Source organism: Motacilla alba, chromosome 3 (assembly GCF_015832195.1).
Source record: "Motacilla alba alba isolate MOTALB_02 chromosome 3, Motacilla_alba_V1.0_pri, whole genome shotgun sequence".
NCBI lineage: Eukaryota > Metazoa > Chordata > Aves > Passeriformes > Motacillidae > Motacilla > Motacilla alba.
In genome coordinates, this window is record NC_052018.1 from 34410881 (window position 1) to 34423180 (window position 12300).

General features: G+C 36.7%; 1 protein-coding gene across 10 annotated transcripts in view; it reads left to right on the top strand.

The window, feature by feature from the left end:
- The window catches only part of DOP1A (DOP1 leucine zipper like protein A), a 60091-nt gene that overhangs the window by 39206 nt on the left and 8585 nt on the right, over positions 1 to 12300 (top strand). For all 10 annotated transcript variants that reach the window (XM_038132115.1, XM_038132122.1, XM_038132125.1 and 7 more), the window contains 15 exons: positions 212 to 471; positions 1151 to 3158; positions 3255 to 3366; positions 4283 to 4465; positions 4753 to 4878; positions 5208 to 5342; positions 5649 to 5704; positions 6189 to 6293; positions 6998 to 7064; positions 7829 to 7973; positions 8236 to 8315; positions 8851 to 8960; positions 9121 to 9270; positions 10545 to 10606; positions 11195 to 11347. In XM_038132115.1, coding sequence (XP_037988043.1) covers positions 212 to 471; positions 1151 to 3158; positions 3255 to 3366; positions 4283 to 4465; positions 4753 to 4878; positions 5208 to 5342; positions 5649 to 5704; positions 6189 to 6293; positions 6998 to 7064; positions 7829 to 7973; positions 8236 to 8315; positions 8851 to 8960; positions 9121 to 9270; positions 10545 to 10606; positions 11195 to 11347 — 3752 coding nt within the window. The remainder of the gene's footprint in view (positions 1 to 211; positions 472 to 1150; positions 3159 to 3254; positions 3367 to 4282; positions 4466 to 4752; positions 4879 to 5207; positions 5343 to 5648; positions 5705 to 6188; positions 6294 to 6997; positions 7065 to 7828; positions 7974 to 8235; positions 8316 to 8850; positions 8961 to 9120; positions 9271 to 10544; positions 10607 to 11194; positions 11348 to 12300) is intronic.

Genomic DNA, 12300 nt, shown 5'->3' on the forward strand with positions numbered 1-12300 from the left:
TTACTAGCTCTTCCTACCCACTCCTTCATTAGACTAGACTAAAATATAAAGAGCAGGTTCAAAGTTTTGATTCCAAAGAAAATACTGCTTTGTATGGAGAAGAGACTTGAGTATGTACCAACATTAAATTTGTCATATATTAGATTAAAATGGGGTTACTCTGTGAGTAGTGTACAATATCCACTAGATTTTCTTCTTCTTTCCATTCTAGATCTTTGTTTATCATGCTGGACAGCCTCAATAGCTTGGATGGTTCTACTTGGTCAGTGGGACAAGCCTGGTTAAATCAAGTGCTTCAAAGACATGATATTGCAAGGGTTCTTGAACCTTTGCTCCTACTGCTTCTCCATCCAAAAACTCAGCGAGTTTCTGTTCAGCGAGTACAGGCTGAATGTTACTGGACTAAATCTCCCAATCACCCTGAAGATGAAAATGAAAAGCAATTCATGCAGAAGTTCAGCTGTGCTGATGGTATGTACACAAAAAGACTGTAGGAAGTTCCCTAATTTCTTTGCTTGCTGTTCACATGCAATGTTAAAATCATAGTACAAATTTTTGAGGGTAACTGAAAAAAGTGTTGGAATAACTACAGCTTATATTTGCATTTGTGTGGTGTTTTCCTAATTCAAGTTTGTGTGCTCCAAGTACTGTTTAAAGTTGTATTGTTTTTACATTAAAATGATATGCGAGTATTTTAATGCAGAGCATTTTGTTACATCTTACTGAGTTGTGGTAGAACATAAGAATATGGCTTGAAGCTTAACCAAGAAACTAAACATTTTTATGAATGATGTGGGGCTGGCTGAAAACATACCCAAAAGTTTTTTAGGTGTTTGCATATATTGCATCATTTTAGTTTAGAATTTACTGATTCTGTTTCTTGTGAAAACAAAAGCAGATAAGACTGCATCATGTTTCGTGGAGAACTATGTAGGTTTGCTAAGGTGTACTGCTAAAACAATTTTGCTTTGTTTTTGTGAACTTGTCATTTGCCTATTAACATTTTTTCTTCTGTGAAATAGAAAGACACTATTTACCATGCTTTCATGATTTGAAGTCTCAATAATAGTTTAAATTCTAAATTTTTATTCTGAATTCTTATTCTGAAGAACAAAATCTTATATGTATACATTTTCTTGTGTTCTTCAAGCATTCTCCCACATGCCTGTAAGCCAAGGACAACTTATCATACCCAAAGAAGGCAATGAGAAGCAACTTGGTGTGGATGAAATGGAGAACTTCAGCCTGACCGTGAATCCTCTGAGTGACAGGCTTTCCTTGTTAAGTACCAGCAGTGAGACCATACCAATGGTTGTGTCTGATTTTGACCTTCCTGATCATCAGGCTGAAATACTGCAGAGTTCTGACTCTGGCTGTTCTCAGTCATCTAATGGAGACAACATCAGTTATGAAGTGGAAACAGAAAGCCTGAGTGCTCAAGATAGCTCTCAGACTCTAAAAGAAGACTCACCTGATGAAATTGTGCAACAAGTGGTTACAGATCTTATATGCAAAGTTGTAAGTGGTCTTGGAGAAGAAGTTGAACCAGTTAAAGACAGTCTGCACTCTGAGGATGCTTCCTGTAAATTCAGCTCATTGGATAGCTCTGTAGAGGTTACAAAAAGTGATGATCAAAATATTCAAAGTAGCCAAAGTAGTTTACTTAGTAATGACAGCTCACAGTTACTATCAGCCTCAACTGAGACTGGACTTGAGAGCTTAGGAGACGAAATGTCAAGAAATAACTCTTCACCTTGTATTGCAGAAAGCCAGCAGTCCTTCTCTGATCTTACTCTTTCTTCCACTGAATCAAAGTCTAGAAAACATAGCCACAGTAGTATTCAGTTCAGCTTTAAAGGAAAGCAACCAGAAAAAATGTCAGAAAAAGAAACAATTGTTAAAGAAGCTGGTAAGCAACCAGGTGCAAAACCTAAGGTAAAAATAGCCAAAAAGAAAGATGAAGAGAAGAAGAAAGCACAAACAGAAAAGCTTAAACAAACAAATGTCTTCTTTAGTGATGGTCTTGATTTAGAAAATTGGTACAGTTGTGGAGAAGGAGAAATTTCAGAAATAGAAAGTGATGTTGGATCCCCAGGAATGCGAAAATCTCCTAACTTCAATATCCATCCACTGTATCAACATGTGCTTCTTTATCTCCAGTTGTATGACTCTTCAAGGACATTGTATGCCTTTTCTGCAATTAAAGCAATTCTGAAAACAAATCCTTCAGCTTTTGTAAGTGCCATCTCCACTACCAGTGTCAACAATGCATACACTCCTCAGCTTTCATTGCTCCAAAATCTTCTAGCCAGGCATCGAATATCTGTTATGGGCAAGGATTTCTATAGTCATATCCCAGTTGATTCTAACCATAACTTTCGGAGCTCTATGTACATAGAAATTCTCATCTCCTTGTGTCTATACTACATGCGAAGCCATTATCCAACTCACGTTAAAGTAACCTCCCAAGACCTCATAGGAAACCGCAACATGCAAATGATGAGTATCGAAATTCTGACACTCCTCTTTGCGGAGTTGGCAAAAGTGATAGAAAGCTCTGCCAAGGGCTTTCCTAGTTTTATTTCAGACATGTTGTCCAAGTGCAAGGTTCAGAAAGTTATCCTGCATTGTCTGCTGTCTTCTATCTTCAGTGCTCAGAAATGGCACAGTGAAAAGATAGCTGGGAAAAACATAGTGGCTGTGGAAGAAGGCTTCTCTGAAGACAGCCTTATAAATTTTTCTGAGGATGAGTTTGACAATGGTAGTACTCTGCAGTCACAACTTTTGAAAGTACTTCAGCGGCTGATTGTGCTGGAGCACAGAGTAATGACTGTGCCTGAGGAAAATGAAACGGTGTTTGACTTTGTCATAACAGACCTGGAGCACATGGGTCCCCAGCAGCCGATGACTTCTCTGCAGTATTTACATTCCCAGCCAATAACCTGCCAAGGCATGTTTCTGTGTGCAGTGATACGAGCTTTGCACCAGCACTGTGCCTGTAAAATGCATCCCCAGTGGATTGGCCTTATCACTTCTACGTTGCCTTACATGGGAAAAGTTCTTCAAAGGGTGGTCGTTTCAGTGACTCTTCAGCTCTGCAGGAACTTGGATAATTTAATTCAGCAGTATAAATATGAAACTGGATTATCTGATAATAGGTATGTAAAAGTAGAGGTATAATCTTTTTAACTGAATTTGATTGTTTTGAATTACTGTCAGATTAACTCATGTTAAAAAAATTGCTTTTCTTTTAGGCCTCTCTGGATGGCATCAGTCACTCCCCCAGATATGGTTCTCACTTTGTTAGAAGGGATCACAACAATAATTCATTACTGCCTCCTGGATCCATCTACGCAGTATCATCAGGTAAACTTATCTGAGACATTCCTGTGCAATACATGTCAAATCAAGGACTGTGATTATATTAGCAGTTCTGAAGATTTGGGTGACAAAAATAACAAATATATTGTCTTAGCTATAAATATGGGGGTTTATTGACAATACAAACAGAAAAACAGTTTTCTATGGATGATACTTTTAAGAAAATACTCTTATATTTGTTTGCTTCTTTAGTTGTTTGTTTTTTGTTACCCTGAAATAACTTAAGTTGAATTCCTTAACATTAAGACCTTTAAAATTCAAATTTTTAGAACTGCCTTTGTTGTGTTCATCTTGCAATATGTCTAAACATTATCCTTCTGCTCCTTCTGTATATTCACAATTTTTATTTTTAGTTAAGCAGTATTTTTAGATCTATTATTCTGAGCATAGTGTCTGTTAAGAATTTGGTCCAGATTCCATGAGAAGCTTTTGCCCTGTTTTCTCAGTAATCTTGTTTTTGTGCTTTTTCCCCATTCTTACACCCCTTTGCTTTCCATTCATTTAAAAGTGACTGAAAAGTGGGTTTTGTTTATGTAAATAAATAATTTTGCCTAGAGTATTATCTAGACTTAAAATTCTGAAATAATTGTTTTTCAAAGATGTAGGCAGAGGATACAAAATTGATTGCTGTAGACATGAGGCCTACCATATTCAGAGTACATTTGATATTGCACAACTCAATCAAAAGTTTCTCTATTATTTTAAAAGCCTCAAAGCTGTACATATTTTATTAATGAAAAAATTATGAAAAGGGTTAAGGTTGAAAGCTCCCATGTTAGGTAAGACTAAATTTACTCTATTTTAAATATGTTGTTTATGTATACATAAATTTGAATATTTGAATTCAAATATGTATATTTGAATATACATATTATTGAATATTCCTCTCCTCTCCCACTAGCTTTTGGTCAATGTAGATCAGAAGCATTTGGTTGAAGCACGCAATGGGATCCTCTCTATCTTGCATATGATCATGTCCTCTGTGACTTTACTGTGGAGCATCCTGCACCTCGCAGATTCTTCGGAGAAAACTACTGCTGCTGCTGCTGCATCCATCACCACTATTAATCTTGGGTCAACTAAGGTCAGAACATCAGGGATAATATCATTTAAGTTGTTCATTAATACCTATGTCAAAATAATTTCAATTCCCTTCCCTTAAATCTAAATTGAATTTTTATGCCTTTGTCCTCATCTACTCACTCACCACAAAAACCAGGCTTTTATAGAGGAGTACTGAATATGCTTTTAAGCTAAAATGTATCAGTTCAATGCAATGTGTCCCTTCTTGGCTTTCTGCAGAGAAATTGTTTTGAACATAATGCTGAGGTGCTTATCTAAAGGGGTATGTGTTCTGCTTTCATGTTTCAGAATTTAAGGCAACAGATTCTGGAACTTTTAGGTCCAATTTCAATGAATCATGGTGTTCACTTCATGGCTGCTATTGCATTTGTATGGAATGAAAGGAGGCAAAACAAAAATACTGCAAGAACAAAGGTATGTTTATATTACAGTGATCACTTGAAATAGTGCTAATACTTTTAAGTGATTTAGTGTTAGGAAGAAGAAAATTCAGACATTCCAGTGAAAAAATACAATGAAGTATGGACAATATTTGCATTTCTGATTAGCAACTGTACTGTCAGGGAGATACCACTTTACAATGAAGTAATCTTCCTGAATTCTTCAGGGGAAGAGTAGGTGATACCAGGTCTCTAGATGAACTGTTAGTTGATAAAATTTCAATCTCATGAGGACAGCTGCCTTGATTTTGGCATAGCCATTGTCTGTGTTGATAATCTGTGACATACATCTGATTCTTTTAGGTTATTCCTACAGCATGTGAAGAACAACTTCTGCTGGTTGAGCTGGTTCGCTCTATCAGTGTTATGAGAACAGAGACTGTCATACAGACAGTGAAAGAAGTTCTGAAGCAGCCTCCAGCCATAGCAAAGGACAAGGTATGGAAACTCTGCAGATCCTATTGATTAATATGATGTCCTCTTGAAGCAGCTTAGAACACTGATGATATGGGTACTTCAGTGACAAAGCTGAGCAGCACAATGTGAAGATTTTCACTATATCTAAGAGATAAATGAAGAGAAGCATAACTACAGAGGGATGTCTGAGAGGACATTTTTAATATTCTATTAAATTAAGCTATATGTTTAGGCATTGCAGTGACATTATAGCATTGTCAGTTTTACCCTGATGAGGGGAAAAAACCCACTTCTTTCTGACAACACAGGTTTCATATCTTTTTCTAGAAGCATCTTTCACTGGAAGTCTGCATGTTGCAGTTTTTCTATGCTTATACTCAAAGGTGAGAAAACAAACTCAATTTTATTTCTGTCATCGGGAAGCAGATAATCAATTTGAATATTTTACATCTTTTTGTCATAAGATGATGAATAGTCTGTGTAATATAAATAGTGAAGAAAGAATGAGTTTGATCTGTAGGTTTGTTAAAAAAGGTGGTTTATTTTGTGAGTTCCATAGCACTGCATCACCTTTCTTTCCCCACCTAAAAATCCTGCGGGCAATCTGCCAAAGAAAGCTGATCTTAATTGTGCTGTAACTCCTTCATGCCATTCCAGCTTTCTAATGAAAAGCATCTTTTGAGAATGTTCTACTTCTCCCTTCATCTGTTTCTTAATGACTTGATATAGCAACCTAGTATTAAAAGAAGCTGTAAGGGTGTTGATTCCCAATATCTGACAGGAGAGATGTGATGTAAAAAGAAATTGTGGGAATACCTGAGGGAGATTGTGTTCTCATCATTGACATTGCTGCTCTCTCTCCCTTAGGATTCCAGTGACCAGCTTAGTAGACAGCTGGGCAGCACTGCTACTTCTGTTAAAGGATTCCATACAGGTTGGTCTTCCAGCCCCAGGACAGTTTCTTATACTTGGGTAAGTGCTCCTGATATTTGCAATTTTCAAATATGCTCAAACAAAGTGTGTGAAATTACTCTGAATTGTTAGTGTTTCTAAATCTGTCTCTTACTTTTGACTCATAGAGTAATTGCCTGGGTTCTGTGGGTCTTATCAAATTAGTTTCTACTCTGAGGAATGGCTACATATATTAAATTTTATAGTATAGAAAGCTATAAGCCACGACCTCACCTTAATGATTATTTCAGTGATTCAGGCTCTTTAAGCAACGAATGTAATTTTCTGATTTTTCCGAAAAAATAACAACAATTACTATTTCTTAGGTATTTGAAGCCCACTAGAGTGGGCTGAATTCTCACCATGGAAACAGTTTGTGGACTGTTAGAAATATAACTTCAAATATGTTTTCTGTATAATGCTTCAAGGACCATTTTCTTCAATATTTTGAGTTTATCTTCCCTAATAAACTGTCTCTGAAGACACTTTTGTATATAATCAAGTAAAACATGTTCTTGGTAAACTCTTATGATAAAAATTAACTTAAGGAACTTGAAAAGATGTTTCCTGGAATATTGATAAGTAGCAATCCCTGTGGGTTTAGTGATTAAATATTGCACAAATAAATGTCTTGTTAGGACAAAATAGATTTGTCGTAACTCTGAAAACTGCTGAATAATGTACTATGAGAAGAAAATCCATATTCAAGTTCTATATTTTTTCAGTGTTCTTAATGAGTTCATCATGAAAAACCCAAGTCTGGAGAATAAGAAAGATCAAAGAGATCTACAGGTAAGAAATTTGTCATATGTGTCTTTTTAAAATACTGAACAGTAAATCATAGAATCATAGAATGACCTGGGTTGGAAAGGGCCTTAAAGATCATCCAGTTCCTAGCACAGGAAGGATTCTGACCTTTTGGAGCAAGTCCAGAGGAGGGCCACCAAGTTGATTAGAGCCATGGAGCATCTCTCTTAAGAGAAGAGCTGGAAGAATTTGGTTTGTTCAGCCTGGAAAAGGGAAGGCTTCCAGCACCTGGAGGAAGCCACAAGAAAGATGGAGAGGGACTGTTTACAAGAACATGCAGTGACAGGACAAGGGAGAATAGCTTCAAAGTGAGATTAGATTTAGATTAGGTACTAGGAAAAAAATCTGTACTGTGGAAGTGGTGTGGCACTGGAACTGCTTACCCAGAGAAGTTGCAGTTGCCCTGTCACTAGAATTGTTTAAGGCCACTTGGATGAGGTCCTGAACAGCTGGTTTAGTGTAAGGTGTCCATGTCCATGGCAGTGGGGCTGGAACTAGATGCTTGAATGTACTAGAAATATTTGATATCAGTTCTGTAATATGAAATTACCCTTTAATATCATCTCCTTATATTTACAATTTTGTGAAAATACTCTCATTTTTCTGTGAGGGTATTAATCATTGATAATATAGAATTTATTTGAAAGCAATTCTGTATGTGTTTATATGGATTTTCTGCATGTCGGGATAATGAATACAGCCCTTCTGCAAAAAGTTCTAAAAATGCTTGCGTTTTTTTTTTCTACTAGGATGTAACACACAAGATAGTGGATGCTATTGGGGCAATTGCTGGTTCTTCTTTGGAACAGACCACTTGGCTAAGACGAAACTTAGAGGTTAAGCCTTCCCCCAAGATTATGGTTGATGGAAACAACTTAGAATCAGATGTTGAAGGTAGGTTCATTTTCATCTTTATTTAAAACAAAACATTAATTTTCATGCTAAAATTAAGGAAGAGAACAGCTTTGCTATATTTGAATGTATGTAAAATACTTCAGTATCATTCTAGCACTAGCCCTAGTATTTTGAAAAGATGCACAAGGTGGCAAAACTTGTGCATCTTCAAAATACATATTTTTAAAATATGCTGTAAGATAAATAATGTCTTGAGAAAACTAACTTTGGACATTTTTTTATTATTATTATCTTCATTTAGATATGCTGTCTCCAGCAATGGAAACTTCAAATATAACACCATCTGTTTATAGTGTCCATGCGTTGACCTTACTTTCTGAGGTAAATGTTTCCTTGGAGATAATGAACAGTGTCTTGTAACAAACTTCTATTTTGTGAAAAGCTTTGGACTAGAAGCTTGGAGAAGGAGATTTAATGGGAAACACTGATGTGAACGGATTCTGGGTCTTGTTGTATAAAAGTTTGTTACTAATTGAGATGGATGAGGTATAAAGCATGGCCTTTCAGATGTGTAGTATAGCCAACTTTTTTGACTGCAAGCTTTGTATGTTTGTCTTTGTGTTACATCTTATGTACTGCTGAAAATTGCAGTCAGTCTTTGAATTTTTTCTTTGTTTGTAGTTTATTCTCTGGAGTGCTTTAAGCAGAAGTTTGTGCTTCTGTGCTGTTACCTTAATGTGTTGTAAAAATGATGGAATCTTTATACTCTGGATTTTGCATGGTACCTGAAATGTGATCACTTCTATCAAAGACTTGAATGTTCAGTAAAAAACATTACCCAGAAAAAACCACTGAATGGTAGGTAAAAAGCAATTTAAGAATATATCATATGACATATTTTCCTCTCATTTTATAGGTTTTGGCTCATCTCCTGGACATGGTTTTCTACAGTGATGAAAAAGAGAGAGTTATTCCTTTGCTTGTAAATATTATGCACTATGTTGTGCCCTACCTCCGTAATCACAGGTACCTTTCATTTATTGAATTGATGTAGATGTCTACAGCCAGTAGAAATTTGGATGGTGGCACTTCAGTTAAAACAGGCATGATAAGGATTAGATGTCTATCAAACTTTCTGTAGAGCAACAATTCAAAATTGGTTTATGTTGACTTTTTCTTTGTTTAGTGCTCACAATGCATCCAGCTATCGAGCTTGTGTCCAGTTATTAAGCAGTCTTAGTGGATATCAGTACACAAGGAGAGCATGGAAAAAGGAAGCCTTTGATCTCTTTATGGATTCCAGTTTCTTCCAGATGGATGCTTCCTGTGTTAACCAGTAAGGCTTTATTCTTCTTGTTTATATTGATGGCCCTTAAAAATTTTATGTATTCCATTCACATATGGGCCGAAATTTCACAATAGATCTTTACTGAGAGAAATAGAGATTTTCTGTGGTTTAGGTTACCACATGAAATATGAAGCTGATATAAGATATATTTCTATGCGCAAATCTAGTTTTAAAAGTAATTATCTTAAATTTAAAAAAACCCCATTATGTGAGGAAACATGGTTAGCATTTAGTAGAAACATAGAATGATTTGCATTGCAAGAGATCTTAAAGATGGTCTAGCTCTAATATGGTAAGGGACACCTTCCACTAGACCAGGTTGCTCAGAGCCCCATCCAACTGGGCCTTGAACTCTCCCCAGGGTTGGGACATCCACAGCTTCAGCAGGCAACCTGTGCCTGGGCATCACTACCCTCAAAATTAAGAATTTCTTCCTAGGATCTAAATATGCCCTCTTTAAAAGTGGGATTGCTTTACTTTAAAAGGAATTTCCTCTTGGCCTATCATTCCATGCCCTTGTAGAAAGTCGCACTTCAGCTTTCTTGAGGCTCTAGGTACTGGAAAGCTGCTAGAAGATCTCCCTGAAGCCTTCTCTTTACCAGTCTGAGCAACCCCAACTCTCATCCTGTCTTCATAGGAGAGGTGCTCCCACCCTCTAATCATCTTTGTGGTCCTCCCATGGACCCCTTCAAAGGAGTCCACATCCTTCTTATGCTGGGGGAGAGAGCTGGGTGCAATACTCCAAGTGGGGTCTTATGAGCAGAGTAGAGGCAGAATCACCTCCCTTGACCTCTTGGCCACACTTCTGGTGCAGCCCTCGATGCAGTTGTCCTTCTGGGCTATGAGCACACATTGGCAGATAAAGTTCAGTTTTTCATTTTCATCCACCATCAGCCACAAGTCCTTCTCCTCAAAGCTGCTCTCAGTACTCATTTTGTGCCCAGCTGGTATTTGTGCTTGGAATTTCTGACCATTCTGCAGGACCTTGTACTTGGCCTCATATTTCATGAAGTTTCCATGGGCCCACTTCTTAAAACTGTCAGGGTCCCTCTGAATGGTATCCCTTATTTTCTTGGAGATGGGGGTTCAAGAAACACAGTTTCAGATCAAATAACACCAAGTAAATGGTACCTTATGAAGCAGAGAGCTTAGATTGGAAGCCTTAGCCTAAAGTGAAAGAGCAGAAAAAAATGTGCAAATGTTCCTAAAAATTCTTGCTTTTTTCTTGCTTTTCTGATTTATGTACGATTTTCCTCTTTTAGTTGGAGAGCTATTATGGATAATTTGATGACACATGACAAAACCACGTTCAGAGATTTGATGAGTAAGTATTGATATAGTGGTGACTTCTCTCCAGTAAAAACATTAAATAGATGAAAAATAAGTATCTTAAAGAAAACACTTGTTCAACATTTCTTCCAATCTTATTTATTCAGTGTTTTTCATGTTTTCTTTGACTATTTGTTTCTGGAGATCCATAAATAACCCAAAGTGATAGAATTTGATACCATCCTGGCACACAGTGAATTTTTGCCTGTATGGCAAAACTGATTAAGCAGAGTGGGTGGGAGAGGTTTTTGGTTGGTTTGGGTTTGAAGATCTGACACTAACTGCTTAAGAAAAATTGCACTTTATAATTTTTTGAGCATCAATACATGAAAATTATTTTTTAAAAAATGTCTAAACTCTTTCCCAAAAGCCCCTTAACCCAGACAGTATTGTGTATACTTACAGGTTTTCTGTCAACTTTTATTTTGAATTTCTGGTTACAGATTCAAATTGCAAACCATACATCATCTTAACATCTGCTTTCAAATTCCCATCTTTGCAAAGAAAGAGTTATTTGTGCCTTGAAGTGAAGCAGAAGGGAAATTCATCAGCTCTTGGCTGCACTTTCCCATTTCTCTTTCAGCACGAGTGGCTGTGGCCCAGAGCAGCTCCCTCAATCTGTTTGCTAACAGAGACGCGGAGCTGGAGCAGCGCGCCATGCTCCTCAAGAGACTCGCCTTCGCCATTTTTAGCAGCGAGGTAGACCAGTACCAGAAATACCTGCCAGACATACAAGGTCAGTACATATGTATCATTCAGCGGACTTCTTCCTGTTAGCTGTGGAATGCTTGTGTGACAGAGTAACAGCAGGTGAAATTTTTATCCTGCAAGATCAGTGTGTTCTAGCTGAAACAAAGTTTCTGCAGCTTTTGGTTAAAATGTTTTCAGTCTTAAATGACTACGAAATACGCTGATTTTGTGGTTGCCAGTTGACTTTAATCCAGATAATTTCACTGATCTGTCATTTTATCCCTTGATCAATATCATTGGATATATGCTTTGACATGAGCATCTGAGGTACAAAAACCTATCATTAGGGATAAATAGGAAAACTGACCTTGACGTTTTGAATTCTTGACTTCTTTTGCTGGTGTTTTTTCCTCAATTCAGTTGATCTGTCCTATTTATCATTGAAGTTTTTTCTTACAATGACCCTTTACCTTAAGTGACTGGGAATGGGAACTGCTTGGATCTTCTTTTTAAGGTGATGCTAATAGTTAGCAGCAGCTTTTAGATGTATCATTTTTTTATGGTACCAAAGGGACGCTTTGGTCTCTTCTTCTATATGGAAAATCAGTTGCATCAACATTTTTGTTTCATTTGTTCTAGAATGAAATTTGTTTGGTTTTTATTTGTTTATGTTTTTAAAATTTAGTTATATTTAATTTTAATTAAGAATATTTGAGGGTTTTTTCTTTTTTTTTTTTTAATTTTCAGTCATTAGCTGAGAGTACTGTGTTCATGGAATCAGGTGATTTTACTGGTCTAAACTGCAACATGCATGTGTGTTGGTTTGACTGAAAAATTCCATTGTGTCTGCCTCTGTATATAGAGGTGATCATAATTCAATAAAACCATATCATCCCTTTGTAATTTCTCAAGTATTATGATGGTGCAGTGTTTTAATAACAATAAGACATCCAAGTTGCTCAGGCTGTTTTTGTATTGTTTGGAATCTGTTAACTCCTC